The sequence below is a fragment of the Meles meles genome, chromosome 20 (genome assembly GCF_922984935.1).
Source record: "Meles meles chromosome 20, mMelMel3.1 paternal haplotype, whole genome shotgun sequence".
NCBI lineage: Eukaryota > Metazoa > Chordata > Mammalia > Carnivora > Mustelidae > Meles > Meles meles.
This window is the reverse complement of record NC_060085.1, coordinates 19,152,391-19,172,921: the sequence shown is the minus strand read 5'-3', so window position 1 is coordinate 19,172,921 and position 20,531 is coordinate 19,152,391. Positions and strand designations below refer to the sequence as shown.

The 20,531-nt window shown below is 44.1% G+C and overlaps 1 protein-coding gene across 1 annotated transcript in view; it reads left to right on the top strand.

Moving 5' to 3' along the window:
- The window catches only part of RHOA (ras homolog family member A), a 61,447-nt gene extending 41,973 nt beyond the window's left edge, over window positions 1-19,474 (top strand). Inside the window, exons 3-6 of the mRNA XM_045992012.1 lie at window positions 8,285-8,441; window positions 10,995-11,115; window positions 16,978-17,108; window positions 18,216-19,474. Coding sequence (XP_045847968.1) covers window positions 8,286-8,441; window positions 10,995-11,115; window positions 16,978-17,108; window positions 18,216-18,389 — 582 coding nt within the window. The 5' untranslated portion in view covers window position 8,285 and the 3' untranslated portion in view covers window positions 18,390-19,474. The remainder of the gene's footprint in view (window positions 1-8,284; window positions 8,442-10,994; window positions 11,116-16,977; window positions 17,109-18,215) is intronic.
- The last annotated feature ends 1,057 nt before the right edge of the window (window positions 19,475-20,531 follow it).

The following is a 20,531-nucleotide window of genomic DNA, read 5'->3' as shown; positions in this document are numbered from 1 at the left end:
GTCTGTTGAGTATGAAGCACAGGATGACATGGGACACTGCATGTAGCTCCTGTATTGCTTTTCTTGGGCATCCATTTCTATTTGCATGTGGGTGGGACATATAATATTAGTTGTCTTCATTAACAGTAACTGCTTAAAAAAAAAAAAAAAAAAAAAAAAAAAAACAGTAACTGCTTAATGTAATTTGCCAAAGTTTGTTCCATAGCCAGAATACACCGTTTTTTGAGATTGTGGGGGAAAGACCGATCTTGTGATGGCAGATAACATTAATTGGAGTAGGTATTTTCTGTGCCCTCTCAACATCATGGGAGATCTCCTTTCAACCTTTCTTCTTCCTTTCAACTCTTGTGAGGATGGCACAGTAACTTTTTATAAAGGTTCTGAACTGAGGAAGGAAATTTACAGCCATTTACATACTGTTACAGGTGACTTAAATATGTCATAACTGACTTTTATTGGACAAATAAACCTCCTCAAAGCTCTTAAGAATTTAGACTATACAGGGGCGCCTGGGTGGCTCAGTGGGTTAAGCCTCTGCCTTCGGCTCAGGTCATGATCCCGGGGTCCTGGGATTGAGCCCACATCGGGCTCTCTGCTCAGTGGGGAGCCTACTTCCCCTCTCTCTCTGCCTGCCGCTCTGCCTACTTGTGATCTCTCTCTCTCTCAAATAAATAAATTAAAAAAAAAAAAAAGAATTGAGACTATTCAGCCTAGAAAATGACATATCTGGCAGAGAGACTGCAGAGAACTCATTGTGGTTTCCTTTCTCAAGCTTTGGAAAGTCGTGTACTTGAAAAAGATGCTAGATTTACAGCAAATTAAAGGAAAAGATGAGATAACATTTTCCTGGGTCATTTTAGGAAATAACTTGATGTTTGTACTTTTCACTTCTTGTCAACAACTCTGGTTTGTGTGGCCAGACTCCCAGAAATCAACTTGTAATTCTAGGCTTTCATTTTCATTTTGTCCCATAATCACTTGTAATTTCTGTCTTTCTCACCAGTACAGGCTGATTGGTTTTACACTTTCCTAGGCCAAATGCTCCCCAAGGAAAATTTTCCAAAGCCTTTTTGATTGCTCCCTGGCATTTTCATTTTGTACATCTTCAACCACATTAGATTGAGAGAAATTGTTTTTTGAGAATTGAGCACCTTCTAGGAATGAGGTATTCAAAGCTGGCATCCTTTTTTTGAACCAGGGTTTTCCTTTTTTTGAACCAGGGTTTTCCTGTGAATTTTGTTTGCATCTGGTGAGGCCCTGGTTGTTTGATTTTTGAGCACAAACCAATATAAGTTAGGCCCAAAGAGATGTGAATATATAAAATCTTGAAGTGAATTTCAGAGTGTGAGAAAAACAAAATGATTTACAAATCCTATCAAGATGTTAGCAGTCAGACTGAACCTAGAGGAATGATTTTTAAGAGGTAAATCCATTACTATCTGTGCCCTGGATTCTGAATGAGGTAATCTACCTCCTTCTCATTTAAAAAATGTTTTTTGGTTTTTGGTTTTCTTGTATTTATTTAATATCTACTACATACATGCCCACTAAAGTACCTAATTGCATAAAGCTGCAAAGAAACTTGATACGTTTTTTGCTCTTCGGTGATGTGCAGTCCAGTTCAAGGCAAAACACAAATGAAACAACTACAGGACCTTGAGACAGGTCCCATATCCATTAGGAATCCAAAGCAAAAAAGGAAAACGGAGCTGAAGGGGTGGCCAGAGTACTGGGCTATAGTTTAAAGACTGACCTCAATAATACAATACTGTTTTGATTGCATGCTCCTGTTTGTTTGTTTGTTTTTTTAAAGTAGGCTCCAGGCCCAACGTGGGCTTGGACTTAGTACCCTGAGATAAGAGTCGCAGGCTTACCACTGACTGAGTCAGGCAGGCACCCCTGCATCCTCCTCCTGTTTAAAGAATGATATCAAATACATTTCCAGTTTATACTTATTACTGTACTTTCATTACTAGCATTATCCTTGAGCTAATGCTTTTGTGCAAAAAATAAAAGACCTTTAAAAATCACTAGATCACTTTTGGGTTTGGTTAAAAGTTCATAAAGTCTGTATATACTTAGCTAGGCACAGACTGCCATATGTTAAGCATCATGAGAACTCACAAATGCATGATGGCAACACTGTGAGCCCTTCCCATTATGGGATCTTCTGCTTAGGAGTTCATGCAATTAAAATTTTAAAGCTAAATTCCTTAGGTTTTCTGGACTTAAAAAATGTGTTTCTTGTGTTTCTTTCATGTACCCCAGTATCATACCTGCTCCAGTTTGGGAAGCTTTTCGTTTAGATAGTCTGGTTTTGTTGAGTAGGTATTGTTGAGGATTAGTTTGACTACAGGTAACAAAGACCTCAAAAATACCATCTTAAACGAGACACTTACTTTTCACATAAAGGAATGTAGACGTGTAGGCAGTGTGGGGCTGAGATGGCGGCTCCCAAGAGCAGCTAAGATCCAGGCTCTTTCTACATTTTTTTTTTCTTCAGCTCCAGAGTGTGGCACTTACATACTTCATACACACATCCACATCCTTTCTGCTTTCTGAACAGCCTTGGCTCCAGGTTTAAGCACCAGGAAGGAGGAAGGAAATGGGGAAGGGCATGGGACTTTAAGGAAGACTTGACTTCACTCTAAGGAAGACTTCCTGAAGTCCCGCAGGCATTGCTGATACATCTCCTGGGCTAGAACTTTGTGCACAGCCATACCTAAAGTAAGGGAGGCTAAGAAATGTAATTTTTTTTTTTTTAAGATTTTATTTATTTATTTGACACAGAGAGCACAAGTAGGCAGAATGGCAGGCAGAAGGAGAGGGAAAAGCAGGCTCTCCACTGAGCAGGGGGCCTGATGCAGGGCTCAATCCCAGGCTCTGGGACCATGACCTGAGCCAAAGGCAGCAGCTTAACTGACAGAGCCACCCAGGCATCCCAGAAATGTAATCTTTTAACTAGGCAACAAAGTACACAGCTAAAAATTGGAGTGCTATTCTAAGAGGGAATGGTGAAAATTGGGAATTGGGGCAGTTGACCATTAAGTTAGTCTCTAACAAATGGAAGGATTCTGGGGGGCAGGGTCCTGGTTTGTTTTTTTGTTTTGTTTTGTTTTGGTGACAGCTATATTTAAATACACTACACATGGGGCGCCTGGGTGGCTCAGTGGGTTAAAGCCTCTGCCTTCAGCTCAGGTCATGATCTCAGGGTCCTGAGATCGAGCCCCGCATCGGGCTCTCTGCTCAGCAGGGAGGCTGCTTCCTCCTCTCTCTCTGCCTTCCTCTCTGTCTACTTCTGATCTGTCTCTGTCAAATAAATAAATAAAATCTTTAAAAAAAAAATACACTACACATACTTTACAGTTTACCCATTTGAGTATATAATTCAGTGTCATGGGGGCGCCTGGGTGGCTCAGTGGATTAAGCCGCTGCCTTCGGCTCGGGTCATGATCTCAGGGTCCTGGGATCGAGCCCCGCGTCGGGCTCTCTTCTCTGCAGGGAGCCTGCTTCCTCCTCTCTCTCTGCCTGCCTCTCTGCCTACTTGTGATCTCTCTCTCTGTCAAATAAATAAATGAAATCTTTAAAAAAAAAAAAAATTAATTCAGTGTCATGTAGTCATACTGTATAGTGTATTCATAGAGGTGTGGCTCTGCATCCATCTCATGACAGTTTCATCATCCCCAAAAGAAACCCCACTAAATCATTTTCTTTGCTCCCTCCTTCAACTCCCTTAGGCAACCACCAACCTACTTTCTGTCTCTGTATTTTCCTACTCTGAACATTTTATATATATACACATACATACTTAAATGCACACATTGCTTGTTTGTTTGTTTGTTTGTTAATTTTAGGGGTGCCTGGATGGCTGAGTCTTTAAGCATCTGCCTTCAGCTCAGATCATGATCCCAGGGTTCTGGGATCGACCCCCACCTTGGGCTCCCTGCTCATCGGGAAGTCTGCTTCTCCCTTCCTCATTCCCCCTGCTTGTGTTCCCTCTCTCACTGTGTCTCTCTCTGTCAAATAAATAAATAAAATCTTAAAATAAAAATAAAATAAAAGTTTAATGTGGGGCTTGAATTCATGACCCTGAGATAAGAGTCCCATGCTCTACCAACTGAGTCAGCCAGGTTACCCTAGAAATTTTATTCAAATGGAGACACTCAGTTATGTGGTTCTTTGTGGCTAGCTTCTTTCACATACGTAATGTTTTCCAGTTTCATTCAAACTGTAGTATGTATCAGCACTCTCTCTTTACTGCTGAACATTATTGTATGGATATATATACCACATTTTATCCATTCATTAGTTGGATGTTTGGTTTGTTTCTGCTTTTGAGAAAAAAAAAACACAAGCACAAGGTTTTATTGGGGTGCCTGGGTGGCTCGGTTGGTTAAGCATCTGCATTCAGCTCAGATCATGATCCTGGGGTCCTGGGATCAAGCCCCATATTTGGCTCCCTGCTCGGTGGGGGGGGGGGCTGCTTCTCCCTCTGCCTGCCATTCTCCCTGCTTATTCTCTCTGTCAAATAAATAAAATCTTAAAAAGGGAAAAGATTTTATTTATTTAGAGAGTGCACAAACAGGGGGAGGGGCAGAGGGAGAGGGAGAATCTTCAGGCTGACTCCTCTGAGTGTTGAGCCTGACATAGGGGCTTGATCTCATGACCCGAGCTGAAGGCAAGAGTTGGATGCTTAACTGACTGAGCTACCCAGGTTCCCCAACTATGATGAATATTTTAATGCTGCTGTGAATATTTGTGTGAACATAGGTTTTCATTTTTCTCAGACATATGTCTGGGAATGGAATTGCTGGGTCATATCTATTCAGATCCTTTGCCCCCGCCCCCCCCCTTTAGGATTTAGTTTTTTTACAGAATGCACAAGCACAGAGGAAGGAACAGAGGGTGAGGAGGAAGAAGGGGGAAAGAAGCTCAAGCAGATTCTACACTGAATATGGAGCCTGACATGGGATTTGATCTCACAACTGTGAGATTAGAACCTGAGCCGAAACCAAGAGTCAGATGCTTAACTGACTGAGCCATCCACGCACCCCCCCCCCAAAGCAACTTCTTTATTGCAGTCTCATGAGAGACCCCGAGACAGACTGTCCACTTAAGCTGCTTTTTTAAGGGTTTTTAATGTATTCTAGATACAGATCCCTTATTAGGCATGTTATCTGCAAACATTTGCTCCTGTTCGGTAGGTTGTCTTGTTATTTTCTTTTTTCTTTTCTTTTTTTAACATAGGCTCCACACCCAATGTGAGGCTTTAACTCAGGACTCAGATCAAAACTCATATGCTGAGCCAGCCAGGCGCCCCATGTCTTCTCATTTTCTTTTCTTTCTTTCTTTTTTTTTTTTTTTTAAGATTTTATTTTTATTCATTTGTCTCAGAGAGAAAGACAATACAAGTAGGCAGAGGGAGAAGCAGGCTCCGAGCCTGTTGCCTGACTCGATCCCAGGACTCCAGGATGATGACTTGGGCTGAAAGCAGACACTTAACCGACTGAGCCACCCAGGCGCCCAGTCTTCTCATTTTCTTGATGGTACCTCTTGCGCAAAAGTTTTAAAAATTTTGGGTGCCTAGGTGGCTCAGTTGGTTAAGCAACTGCCTTCGGCTCAGGTCATGATCCTGGAGTCCCACAACCGAATCCCGCGTTGGGCTCCCTGCTCAGCGGGGAGTCTGCCTCTCCCTCTGACATCTCCCCTCTCATGTTCATAAAATCTTTTTTTAAAAAAGTTTTAAAAATTTTGCTGAAAGTCCCAATTACCTATTTTTTCTTTGGTTGCTAGGGATAAATATATCCTTTTTTTAAAAATTAATTTATTAGAGAGCAGGCGAGCATGTGTGGAGGCATGGGCCAGAGGGAGAAGGGGAGAGAGGCTCAAGCAGAGGCCGTATTGGACATGGAGCCTTAAATAGCGCTTGGTCTCAGGACCCCAGTACCCTGAGACTACAACCCGAGCTGAAACCAAGAGTTGAACACCCAACCAACCATGCCACCGAGGTGTCCCCTCGTGTGACAGAGATCACAAGTAAGCAGAGAGGCAGGCAGAGAGAGAGGGAGGAGGAAGCAGGCTCCCTGCTGAGCAGAAAGCTCGATGTGGGGCTCGATCCCAGGACCCTGAGATCATGACCCGGGCCGAAAGCAGAGGCTTTAACCCACTGAGCCACCAGGCGCCCCTCCCCAATATATTCTTAAATATATTGTTCACAGTGGCTAAGAGGTGGAGGCTACCCTGTGTCTATCATTGGATCAATGGATAAACAATGTAGTATATATGCATACAATGGAATGTTACTCAGTTTTTAAAAGGAAGGAAATTCTGACACATGCTACAACATGTATGAACCTTGAAGACATTATGCTGTGTGAAATAAGCCAATCCCAAAAGGGCAAATGCTTCTTGATTCCACATCCTTCCACATGAAGTAACTAGTGGTAAAATTCATAGAGACAAAGTAGAATGGTGGTTGTCAGGGCTAAGTGGGAAGAAAAGGGGGATAGGGAGTTAAATGTTTTATGATTTTAGCTCTTACATTTGGGCCTATAATCCATCTTTTTTATTTTATTTATTCGAGATAGAGCAAGCAAGAGAGAGAGCTGGAGAGGGGCAGAGGAAGAGGGAGAAGCAAGTTCTCCACTGAGCAGGGAGACTTTTGCAGGTCTTGATCTCAGGACCCTGGATTCACCCCAGCCAAAGGCATACACTTGACTGACTGAGCCACCCAGTACCCCTGGGCCTATAATCCATATTGAGTTAATTTTTGTGTATGATTTGAGGGGTAGCTTTCTAACTTCATTCTTTTTTTTTTTTTTTTTAATTTTTTCTTCATTTATTTGACAGACAGAGATCACAAGTAGGCAGAGAGGCAGGCAGAGAGAGAGGAGGAAGCAGGCTCTCCACTGAGCAGGGAGCCCAACATGGGGCTTCATCCCAGGACCCTAAGATCATGATTTGAGCCGAAGGCAGAGGCTTAACCCACTGAGCCACCCAGGCACCCCTCTAACTTTATTCTTTTGTGTGGATCTATTCAGTTGTCTCAGAACCGTTTGTTGAAAAGATTTTTTCCTCCATCAGATTGTCTTGGCATCCTTGTTGAAAATCACTTGACCCTAAATGTGCGCTTATTTCTGGATTCTCAATTCAAGAAGCCAGCTTGGTATCTTGATAGGGATTGTCTTGAATCTGTAGAACAATTTGGAGGATGTTGCCATTTAACAGGTATTATCTTCCAATCCAGAAACATAAATATCTTTTCATTCATTTACATCTTTCTTTCAGCAGTGTTTTGGAGTTTTCAGAGTATGTGTTTTGTACTTTTGTTAAATGTATCCCTGTTCTTTTTTTTTTTTTTTTTAAGATTTTTTAAGATTTATTTGATAGAGACACAGTGAGAGAGGGAACACAAGTAGAGGGAATGGGAGAGGGAGAAGAAGGCTTCCCGCCCAGCGGAGGTGCCGGATGCCAGGCTTGATCCCAGGACCCTGGGGTCATGACCTGAGCCAAAGCAGATGCTTAATGACTGAGCCACCCAGGCGCCCCATCCCTATCTTTTTGAAGTTATTGTAAATGAAATTGTCCTCTTAATTTCATTTTCACTTGTTCATTGCTAGGTTATAGAAGTACAATTGATTTTTATTGTTCTTGTATCTTGCAACCTTACTGAATTTGTTCTGATGATTTTTAGTGGATTCCTTAGGATTTTCCATATATATGTGTGTCATCTGCAAATTAAGATAGTTGTTCTTCTTCCTCTTCAATCTGGATGTGTTAATTCATTTTATTGCTTAATTACTCTGGCTAGAATGGCCATTATCATGTTGGATAGAAGTGGCAGGAGTAGCCATTCTTGTCTTGTTCCTAATCTTGAGGAAAAACTTTCAGTCTTTTTACCATTAACTATAACCGTTAGTTTGGGGCTCCTGGATGGTGGTCAGTTAAGCATCAGTTCTTGGTTTCGGGTCAGGTCGTGATCTAATGGTCCTGGGATAGAGCCCTGCATCAGGCTTTACATTCAGCATGGAGTCTGCTTAAAGATTCTCTCTCCCTCCCCTTACTCCACTCTCTGTCCCTCTCTCAAATAAATAAATAAATCTTAAAAAGAGAAAAGTTAAAGTATAACCATTAGTTGTGGAGTTTTGGTGTCAAGTGGAAAGTTGTACTAGCAATTTGTATTTGGATGTGGCTTGTGCCTCATGGTCAGAAAAGTGTGTGTCATAGCCTGAGGCTATTAATAGCTTCTTTTGCTTCTAGATAACACCTTTGTCTCATGTTTCAGCATGGCTGCCATCCGGAAGAAACTGGTGATTGTTGGTGATGGAGCCTGTGGCAAGACTTGTTTGCTCATCGTCTTTAGCAAGGACCAGTTCCCAGAGGTGTATGTACCCACAGTGTTTGAGAACTACGTGGCAGATATCGAAGTTGATGGAAAGCAGGTGAGTACACCTAACAACTGGTTTCATTTTGCATCTTAGGCAAAGATGTTCTTAGAGCCTGTAGAGAATTAGGCCATTTTGTCTCTTTGGTACACAGTATAATAACAATGGACGTGTGAATGCGAAATCGATTCTGTTCCTGCCATCATAGCCCAGATTTGTTCATTTTTAACTGCTGTCATCTAGACTCTACTCACATCCCTATTTTCTTCTACATGGGGAAGCCTTTTTATAGCTTTATGTTTGAAATTTAGTTTGTTGCCAGATAGTGAATGCTAAAATGAATCTTTTCGTATGGATGAACATTTCCCCCCCAGCTCTGTCATGATATTTTCACTCAGCGCTGAAGTAAGATTACTAGGTCAAGAGGTCATTTTATGGGTCTCAAAGGGGTATTCTGATCTACGCCAGTCACCAGTGTGACATTTAAATAACATCCTCATATTTAATATTTTTTTAACAGTTTTTTACTCTAACTTAAATAGGCTGCCACCATTGTTTCAGTTACCTGTCACTGGCAACAAGGACAGTATTTCTTCATGTCTGTCCTAAAAAGTCCACTGGCAAGACTGGAGCAAAACTCTTCTGGAATTAGAGTTTACTATATCTATCTTTATATATATATCTATCTATATATATATATATTTAAGATTTTATTTATTTGTCAGAGAGAGAGCATAAGTAGGCAGAGCGGCAGGCAGACAAGAGGGAGAAGCAGGCTGTCCACTGAGCAGGGAGCCCAAGGTGGGACTCGATCCCAGGACTCTGGGATCATGACCTGAGCCAAAGGCAGCCGTTTAACCACTGAGCCACCCAGGTGCCTCTAGATTTTAGAATGTATTTTTCAATTTTCTGTTCCCTTTTGTTATCAAAATAATTTCTTACCCAGCTCCTGTACAACTTTTGAAGAAGCATGAAATTCCCACTGCAGGTAGGTCAGCTGAAAAGAAAACTAGAACAAGGCCTCTTCTCCAATATATTCAGTCCTCTTGGGCATTTAGTCACATGTCTCATGCTGCTAGCACCTAATGTATTGGCCTTCATAATTCCATGTCCTTTCTTTCTTCTCATTTTCCTGCTTTACCTGTTAACCCTTTCTGTCCCAGTGCTACTTAGCTTCAGTTTGTGGTACTATGTATGGAAAGCACATTAAGCCAACTATTCAGAATTCTAGGGTCCCTGAAATAAAAATGCTTGATAGCAACTCAGTAGCCTCTAAGTTGAGAGTGTGCTGCCTAGGAATGTTCATTTAAGAGTGTACTGTAATAGCCTAGGAAACCATCCAAGATTCTAGGTGATTGTGGTCCCAGGAACAGACCTACTAAAGATGGAAAAGTCCTTTCCAAGAGACAGGGCCAACACCCTGAAGCATTTATCAGGAGATAGTCAGAGTTGGATGTGTCTGACTAAGCACACATGAAGCATGGAGGGGCCAAGTAGTGCGATTTGGTGGAGTGAATGAGTTGTACCATTCTGAGGTTGGTTATGTTGTGAGGCTTGGGTATCAGTGTATTAGAAATTCATATATCTTGGGGCACCTGGGTGGCTTAGTTGTTAAGCATCTGCATTCGGCTTAGGTCATGAGGTATCAAACCCCACATTGGGCTCACTGCTTGGTGGGAAGCCTGCTTCTCCCTCTCCCACTCTCCCTGCTTGTGTTTCTTCTCTTGCTGTGTCTGTCTTTGTCAAATAAATAAACAAGAATTTTTTTAAAGATTTTATTTACTTGACAGAGACAGCGAGAGAGCAGGGGGAGTGGGAGAGGGTGAAGCAGGCCTCCTGCTGAGCAGGGTACCCAATGCAGGGTTCGATCCCAGGACCCTGGGATCACAACCTGAGCAGAAGGCCCCGACCTGAGCCACCCAGGCGCCCCTCAAATACAGTGTCTCCGTGTTTAAACATTGGAGCAGAATGATAAGACCAAATAAGGAAACAATTGAATTAGAATGTATTGGGAAAAGTTACTCAGGTCTGGTGTTTCTCTCTTATGCTTTGTACACCTGGTAGAATGTTGTTTACACTTCAACTTTCCTTGTTCATCTGCTTTTCAATTAGAATGTTGTTTATAATTAAATACTGTACTTCTTACAAATTATATTTTTTACTTGATATTTTATTTATTTTTAAAGGTTTATGTATGTATGTATGTATGCATGCATGTATTATTTGACAAAGAAAGAGAGAGATAGGGAAAGAGCAAGCACAGGCAGGGGAGAAGCAGGCTCCCTGCTGAGCAAGCAGCCTGATGTGGGGCTGGATCCCAGCACCTGGGATCACAGCCCAAGCCGAAGGCAGCTGCTTAATTAACTGAGTCACCCAGGCGCCCCTGACTTGATATTTTAAATTATGTACTCATTATGTACTTTATTATGTACTTCATGTACTCTAGTCTTCTGAGAAATTTCAACCTAAAACAATTTGAACACACTCCACCTCAGGCTTCTTTTTCTATTTTGGACAGTTTGCCATTTGAATGTTCTTTGGTGATTACCACTTCTTTTGAAAGTTGGGAGGATTAACCTTGCATTCTTGTGTTTATTTTTCCTATCACAGGTAGAGTTGGCTTTGTGGGATACAGCTGGGCAGGAAGATTATGACCGCTTGAGGCCTCTCTCCTATCCGGACACTGATGTTATACTGATGTGCTTCTCCATTGACAGCCCTGATAGTTTAGGTGAGTAACTCTGCAGCCTGATGTTTGTCACTGTGTGTGTGCCTGGCTGACACCTGCTTTCTTTCTTTCTTTTTTTTTTTTTTAATATTTTATTTATTTATTTGACAGAGAGAGAGGTCACAACTAGGCAGAGAGGCAGGCAGAGAGAGAGGAGGAAGCAGGCTCCCCACGGAGCAGAGAGCCCGATGCGGGGCTCGATCCCAGGACCCTGAGACCATGACCTGAGCCGAAGGCAGAGGCCTAAACCACTGAGCCACCCAGGCGCCCCTGACACCTGCTTTCTCAGGTCCTCTCTGTGCATGAAGTGGTTGAAAAGCAAACATGAACTTAATAGAAGGAATCATCAGTGACCAGAGTCCTAGAGCCTTGGGACTATAAACCCTGGGCCCTGGATCACTTTTCAGCCTAGGTCTCCTAGTAGGCAGGTTCCAGATACAAAGCCATCTTTTCAGCTGTGTTTTGGGGAAGGCTTTCTTGGGTGCTCACACCTTTTTTCAGTACCTCATATTGAGTGTGTTACTTTGCCATATCTAGACTGGTGATTTGCTATTTCCTGGTAGTGTGTGTGTGTTTAAAGGTTTATTTATGGGGTGCCTGGGTGGCGTGTGTGTGTGTGTGTGTGTATGTGTGTGTGTGTGTTTAAAGGTTTATTTATGGGGTGCCTGGGTGGCTCAGTGGGTTGAACTTCTGCCTTCAGCACAGGTCATGATCTCAGGTCCTAGGATCAAGCCCCTCATCGGGCTGTCTGCTCAGCAGGGACCCTGCTTCCCCTCTCTCTCTGCCTGCCTCTCTGTCTACTTGTGGTCTCTATCTGTCAAATAAATAAATAAATAATCTTAAAAGAAAAAAAATAAAGTTTTATTTATTTATCTGAGAGAGAGTGTGTGTGCAGGGAGAGTAAGAGGGAGAGGGAAAGAAGCAGACTCCCCTGAGATCAACAGTTGGATACTTAGCAACTGAGCCACCCAGGACCCCTTCTGGTAGTATTTTTAAAGCCCCATTTTAGCGCTTTTCTAAAGTATCTTAAATAGTAAAGAGAGACTTGAATATGACCATTTCACTATCTCAGTTGGTCACATTATCTGAGAAGCCACCTTCCTTCAGAAAAAGACTGAATAACACTGACCCAACACTCTGCGAAGCAAGGCACCAAGGCCTGAAACAGAACTTACTTTCAGTTTGTACCTTAGAGGATAAAGTGTCTCTCTCAGTGATGTAGTGCTCTGTCTTTACAAGGTAGCAATTGGGCCAAGAACATTGTCATCATCAACACAAACAACCTTGGAGAGCCTGCTGGTGGTGTGGGCTTGCGCTGGCCAGTTAGGGTTATGTGACTTTTTTCCCTTGGTCATGGTTGTACCCATTTTAATGACAGTACTTGGGTGCTCCAAGATTTTGAACCGCTTGATTAAGGTTATCCCTCCCAAGGCATTAAGCTAAGACTGAGCCCTCTGTGCAGTGACTCCCAAGACAGACAGAGCAAGTCTCTGCCCTTGGTCCACTTTGGTCATTTTCAACAGTTGTTTCAGTTTTGGTTTCTCAAACCCGGCTTCCTTTTTTTTTTTTTTTTTTTTTTTTTTTTAAATTTATTTATCTGACAGATTGATTACAAGTAGGCAGAGAGGCAGGCAGAGGGGGAGGGAGAAGCAGGCCCCCTGCCAAGTAGAGAGCCCAGTTTCAGGGCTCGATCCCAGGACCCTGAGATCATGACCTGAGCCAAAGGCAGAGGCTTAACCCACTGTGCCACCCAGGTGTCCCTAAACTTTGTTTAACTTGATTGGATGTTATTAGACTATGGCCCCACCTGTAGGTATAAGATAATAAGTTTGATCAGGAATCAGAATGTTGTGAATGGTGTGGAAGTTTCAGTTCTGCCAGCCAACCCTGTAATCATTTTATTTTTTGGGCCTCTGTTGTCTGGACTGGTAGTTGGTCTAGAGTCTATATTCTGGTTGAGACCTGGGGTGGCAAACTTGTAAAAGACCAAATAGTAAATATTTGAGGCTTCGCTGGCCATATGTTGTACTGAACTTTGCCACAACTAGTCAGTTCTGCTGTTGTATCACAAAAGCAGCCACAGAATATACATAATGAATGAACTTGGCTATGTTCCAGTAAAACTTATTCTTTTTTAAAAAGATACTACTTATTTTAGGGGCGCTTGGGTGGCTTAGTGGGTAAAGTCTCTGCCTTTGGCTCAGGTCATGGTCTCAGGGTCCTGGGATCGAGCCCTGCATCAGCCTCTCTGCTTGGCAGGCAGCCTGCTTCCCCCTCTCCCACTGCCTTCCTCTCTAACTGCTTCTGATCTCTCTCTGTCAAATAAATAAAATCTTTTTCCTAAAAAATATTTTATTTATTTTAGAGAAACAGTGTTAGCAAGCAGGGGTAGGGGGAACAGAGGAGGAGAGAACAAGAATCTGAAGCAGTCTCTGTACTTAGCACCAAGCCAGACACAGGGCTCAGTCCCACCACTGGGATATCATGACCTCACCCGAAACCAACAGTCGGATGCTTAGCTGCCTGAGCCACTCAGGCATCCTGAAGACTGTTTATTTATTTGAGAGAGAGAGCGCACACGCATGCACACACAAGCAGGGAGAGTGGGAGAGGGAGAAGCAAGGAGCCCAGCGTGGGACTCAGTCCCAGCACCCTGGGTTCATGACGTGAGCCAAAGGCAGATGCTTAAGTGACTAAGCCACCCAGGCACCCCTTATTTTTATAAGTTTTTTTTTTTTTTTTTTAAAGTGTCTGCCTTTGGCTCAGGTCATGATCCCGGGGTCCTAGGATTCAGCCCCTGAAGCGGGCTCCCTGCTCAGTGAGAGTCTGCTTGTCCCTCTCCTCTTGCTCCTGCCCACCGCTCGAGTGCTCTCATTCTCTCAAATAAATGAAATCTTAAAAAGAACTCAAAGGCTAAGGCTCCTGACTGCTACAAATAATTAGGCATTAACCTGGTGTAGAACAAGGGAAAGAATGTGTAGGCAGAGGAACTAACACCCCCCCTCCTGTGAAAGGCTTCATGAAAATAGCTGGGGCGTCTGGGTGGCTCAGTCGGTGAAGCGTCTGCCTTCGGCTGAGGTCATGATCTCAGGGTCCTGGGATCCAGCTCCACGTCGGGCTCCCTGCTCCGCCGGGAACCCGCTTCTCCCTCCCTGCCCCCACCCCACTCCTCCCCGCTGCTCATGCTCTCTCTCTCTGTCAAACAAATACATAAAAATCCTTAACAAGAAAAGAAAAGAGCTGGTAACTTCTGGGTATACCTGTGGGCCCCATTCTGCTCTCAGCCTTGAAATCCTGAGCTGATGGAATCAGCCCAATAATCCTAAGTATTTTTTAAAAGTAGACTCCAGACAAGATTTTATTTGCTGACCTCTGATCTAGATGGTAAGGATTCCTTCTCTCTGGTTTTCTGGAATTCCCAAAGGCCCTCCTGTGACCCCACTGTAAATCCATGCAACGTAATATTCCTCAGTGTGATCAGATTATTTTTGGGGTGGGAGATACTGTAGGTGATTGCCATCACTGAATTAAAAAATAAAGTTTTAGGGGTGCCTGGCTGGCTCAGTAAAGCATGAGACTCTTGCTCAGGGCTGTGAGTTTAAGCCTCATTGGGCATGGAGCCTACTTTAAAAAGGGGGAGTTAGTGCTCGCTTCGGCAGCACATATACTAAAAAGGGGGAGTTAACTTGTTTTTGTTTTCTTAAGATTTTATTTATTTGACAGAGCAAGAGAGCACAGCAGGGGGAGCAGTAGACAGAGAGGGAGGAGCAGGCTCCCCACCAAGCAGGCAGGGAGCCCAATGCGGGGCTTGATCCCAGGACCCTGGGATCATGACCCAAGGAGAAGGCAGACACTTAGCCCTCTGAGCCACCCAGGTGCCCCCCCAAAAATTAAGTTTTAATGTTATTCATGAAAAGAGAAGGCAAGACAGAGGCGCAATTCATTTTATGTGTCCTGAGTTCCAGGGAGTGGGGGGACTATTGAAGTAATAATTTCATATTCTGGAAATTTTACTGAGCATCTATTTATGCAAGAAACTTCTAGATTAAGGGAGACAGAAGAGCAAAAAAACCAGTTAATCCAAAAACAAACAAACAAACAAAAAAAGCAGTAAATCTGATAGCAAGAAATTTTGCAAATAACATTCTTAGGAGGTGGGTATGGAATGGGCCATGACAGTATTCTGTTTTGGAGGATGACCATAGGATGGTCAGCAACCCTACTGAAAAGGTGACTTCTGGGAGAGACCTAAGGGATCTGAAGGAAGCCAATACAGATATCTAAAAAGAACCTTCCAGGCAGGGGGAACAGCAGATGCAAAGTCACCAAGGTGGGAAGAGGAAGGCTGGAATCCAGTGTAGCATTAGAAGGGATGGGAGTGAGAGTTGCAAAGCTATATGGTTAATGGTGTGGACTTTTCCCTTCATCATGAGTAAGATGGGAGCTCTTGGAAGATTAGAGTAAGGGAGGGGTGACTCACTTACTTTTAAAGTGACCACTGTCACACCTGAACTGAAAGTGACCACATGTGCAAAGGTGAGAGCAAGATTTGGGCTGAGGCTGTTTGACTTTGTTGTTAGATGGGTTGGCCCTTTTCACTGTATTACTCTGTGTTGTTCTGAGGACTGGAAACACTGTACTTCTTTGGGAAGCTCTTTGTTTCAGAATAAAACTTTTGAGTTTTAAGTTGTGACATTAGTGATACAGTTGACTCTTTTGTTGCTATAGCAAAGGAAGATGGACACAGTCAAGTGTCCATCTTATGTGCTGAAGAGTAGAGCATTAAATTAATGTTTGCTGACCTCACTTACATAGCTTCTTTATCTGATGTGGTCTTTCAGCCAGAAGACAGAGCGTCTTTCCATAGTCTATAAGTAACTCATAATCTTTTGGTAATTTGTGTTGAAGTCAAAGAATGAACAGTTTACTTTTTTTTTTTTTTAAGATTTTATGTATTTATGAGAGAGAGAGCGTGCACAAACAGCTGCAGGGAGAGAGAGAAGCAAACTCCCCACTGAGCAGAGAGCCCGACATGGGGCTCCATCCCAGGATCCTGGGATCATGACCCACGTTGAAGGCAGATGCTTAACTGACTGAGCCACCCAGGGCACCCCTGAACGTTTACTTCCAAAATATAGCATCAGGTTACAAGCAGATCATTAACTAATGATTGTCATTATTAAGTACTTTGTATGCGCTGACTCAGAATAATCCTGTGTAAGGTACGTAATACTGTTACCCCATTTTATAAAATCACGCCTGACACTGAGGTGCCCAAGACCATGGTTGTGGGCAGTTGAATGTGGGCCACTTACAAACCGTGATGTATGTCCGCCCTTTGTAAATTAGTGCAGTGTTGGCAAGAAGCTGGTTATCACTCATTTTCAGAAGTCATTCTTGAGCCATTGGAAATACAATAACCTACATGGTGGGAGTGCTGAAGGTATAGAGAGAACATGGGGACCCTGGGCCAGCTGTAGCATGAGAATAGAGACCCTTTCTGTAAGATGTGGTCACAATTACTAGCTAGCAGTGACAGAAATGGTCCATGGATACCTTCCCTCCTTGGGTCAGGTTGCGTCACGGTGAAGCCACCCTCTGCTCTGGATCCTTTGCTCCTCCAGAGGCTTTAACTGGGCCCCACTTCCATAGGAGCTGAGCTCCTTAGTGGAGACTGAGGAAAAAGCTGGTGATTCTGTGCTTAATGGAAGGGGGTTAGATTTTGCCTTTTTCTGTGGTTTTGAAACTCGTGAGACTCCCATTAAATGTCGAGCATACTTTTAAGTAGTTTCCTTGCAGTTAAACTAGGGCTCTTGGACATTCTTCAGAATAGAATTGTGCATCTCCAAATTTTGCTTCTTTCAGAAAATATCCCAGAAAAATGGACCCCAGAAGTCAAGCACTTCTGTCCCAACGTGCCCATCATCCTGGTTGGGAACAAGAAGGATCTTCGGAATGATGAGCACACAAGGCGGGAGCTAGCCAAGATGAAGCAGGTATGGTCTGGGGCAGGCCTCTGTTTTCCTGTAGCATTCTTTTTAAGATTTTATTTATTTGACACAGAGGGACAGCGAGAGCAGGAACACAGCAGGGGGAGTAGGAGAGGGAGAAGCAGGCTCCCCGCTGAGCAGGGAGCCCAATGCAGGGCTCGATCCCAGAACCCTGAGATCATGACCCGAGCTGAAGGCAGACACTTAAACGACTGAGCCACCCAGGCGCCCCTCCTGTAGCATTCTTAAACCCAGGGCCCAAGGTTGGATGTTGAGGGAGCCCAGCAGAAACTCTAACAAACCAGGCTATTTCAAAGAGTCCCAGAAGCCTCTCTTTCTCCATCTGTCCCTCATTTACTGGGCATACTCAGGGTCCTTAAGACCCCTTTATAAAAGGAGATGGGATCTTCTCTGAGGTAGTGCTGTGCTTCTAGGGATTGCCTGCCTGAGAAGGGAACATCAGCAGTACTCAGTGCTCCAAATGTAGGAACTTTTTATCAGGCTCTTGATTTCCCTCTCCTGTTATTACGTTGGTATATGTGAGGCCAAAAATTAAATTGGTGGCAGCTAAAGGATCAGGAAATCCTGAGGACAGGGAGAGCAGAGAGCCCTGATGCCTTTATGAAAGTGGTGATGGAGTTTGCATCTTTGCTTCTGAGAAGCCAGCTGGCCCAATGGCAGGTCTTTCCCAGTGCAGAACAAGAGCCTTGAGGTCTTCAGCCCAGGTTCTTCCACTGAGCTGCCTCTCTGAATGTCAAGGTCAGGATCTGTTTCCTTCCAGAGACATTTAATCCTCTGTGAAGCTAACTACAGGAAAACCCATGTGCTTACCGTGGACTGACAGCTTGAATCATTTTGCCCTTGATTTCCTTCCCTAACCCACGGGGCTTCTCTGGCCTCTTCCTTCTTTCTCTCTCAAGTCTCAGAGAAGAGCTTGTTTGATAGGGATTTTATATTGGGGTAGGGAGGATAACTGCATATGAATTTCATAAGACAGAACTCAAATCTGGTTTTGGCAGCTTTTAAAAGAAGTCTTTTAAGCTGAATTTGAGTACTTTGCACTTACTTCATATATGAGACACTTAACTGAAAGTGCTCTTTTCTCTCTGCTAGGAGCCCGTGAAACCTGAAGAAGGCAGAGATATGGCAAACAGGATTGGTGCTTTTGGGTACATGGAGTGTTCAGCAAAGACCAAAGATGGAGTGAGGGAGGTTTTTGAAATGGCCACGAGAGCTGCTCTGCAAGCCAGACGTGGGAAGAAAAAATCTGGGTGCCTTGTCTTGTGAAACCCTGCTGCAAGCACAGCCCTCATGCGGTTAATTTTGAAGTGCTGTTTATTAATCTTAGTGTATGATTACTGGCCTTTTTCATTTATCTATAATTTACCTAAGATTACAAATCAGAAGTCATCTTGCTACCAGTATTTAGAAGCCAACCGTGATTATTAATGATGTCCAACCCACCTGACCACCGGGGTCCTTCTGACACTGCTCTAACAGCCCTCCTCTGCACTCCCACCTGACACACCAGGCGCTAATTCAAGGAATTTCTTAACTTCTTGCTTCTTTCTAGAAAGAGAAACAGTTGGTAACTTTTGTGAATTAGGCTGTAACTACTTTATAACTAACATGTCCTGCCTGTCATCTGTCAGCTGCAAGGTACTCTAGTGAGTCCCTACTTAAGAGCTTTACTCCTTAACAGATTTTATTGGCATAGCTCTGTGATGGGCATCCAGTTTTTTGAAAATGCTCATCCAGAAAGGCCCAAGTCTATGCAGCTGTGGCAGAGTTACAGTTCTGTGGTTTCATGTTAGTTACCTTATAGTTACTGTGTAATTAGTGCCACTTAATGTATGTTACCAAAAAATAAATATATCTACCCCAGACTAGATGTAGTATTTTTTGTATAATTGGATTTCCTAATACTGATATTTGTCATCCCTGCAGAAAGTGTATTGGTTTTTTAAAAAAGAAAGTGTATTTGAAAATAAAGTCAGATGGAAAATTCATTTTTAAAATTCCCGTTTTGTCAGTTTCTCTGATAAAAGATGGCCCATATCACCTGTTTTCGGCCCCACATATCCCAGTACCCCCTCCCCAGAGCTGGGCTAAATAAATAGGAATTTGGTTTCATGCCTGAGGCACTTAGACACTTCAGAAGGTGGCATGACCTGTCTCCCCTGGACTGCAGGGTCTGGCTCTAGTTCACAGTGCTCCTTTTCCTCACTGTATCCAGGTTCCCTCCCAGAGGAGCCGCCCGTTCTGTTGGGTGGCACTCACTTTCTCCTCTCCAGCTGACTAAACTTTTTTTCTGTACCAGTTAATTTTTCCAACTACTAATAGAATAAAGGCAGTTTTCTAAACTTCCTGTATCCTGGTGTTTGTGTTGCTCTCTCCAGGGCTGGGAGTGGGAGGATATATCCAGCCTAGCTCTCTCCTTGGATGTGTCCTTCAGAGTGTGAAATACCAGTTTGTTCCCCATTCTGGACCCCCCCCCCCACCACCAGTTTGGCACTAACCTGGCTTCTCCTAAGAAGGTGGAAATGATTTTGTGGCCTAGTGTGGGATTGCAGTGTTCAGAGGACACATGAAGGGTACTCCAAGCAGTCTTTCCTCTGGAGGAATCTCAGGAGCGTGACATTTTTTCTCTTCCTGTCCATTTTCCGTGTCTTTAACTTAGAGGCCTGAGCCTCAGGTTAGGTTGATTAGGTATGGAGGATGGCCTGAAATTGGCTGGGGCCACTCCAGAAGCCAGGGAGGTGGCTGGGCCTCAGTGGCTCCTTGGGAAAACCAGTGTTAAGGACAGTGTCCCACTGGAGATATAAAAGGAGAAAGGAGATCAGAGGCTTGGATGAGAAGACGCGCCAGGCAGCCCCAGAATGCTGGGAAAGGAGTTAGAGCTGCATTTTGGAGCCTGAGCCCTGGCTGCCCTTGGCAATGAACAGTTCCTCCAACTTAACCTTCCTAGAGCCACAGGGCCTCGTCACAGAGAGAACTTGCCTTGGCAGCCACTACCAACTGCACCACCACCCCACCACCGCGAGTCACAACTCGCTCTGTGCACCTGGCGACAATAGGGCACAGACGGCAAGGGGAGTAATACGGCTTAGCCTGGGAGGGCTGTGTGGCCACGAGCGCCACCCGCTGCTGTTGCTGCCCAGTCTCCTTGGACCCTGCCCCATCCCTTAACTAAAAACCTTTGAGAAGGAATCGGAGCCCTCTTGGGCCCAATCCCTGGGCGGGGTAACTCTGGAAAGCCACCAGCGCGACGGCGGTGGCTAGACGGTGCGGCTCCGCACGGCCTGGGCGGTGTCCGCATCCGGCCAGACCGCACCCTCCCACCAGGCTGCAGGGAGGGCGGAGGCCGGATGAGGCGGGGCCGAGGGGGGTGGGGAGAGCGGCCGGGAAAGTCTCTGCGCCACGTGACCC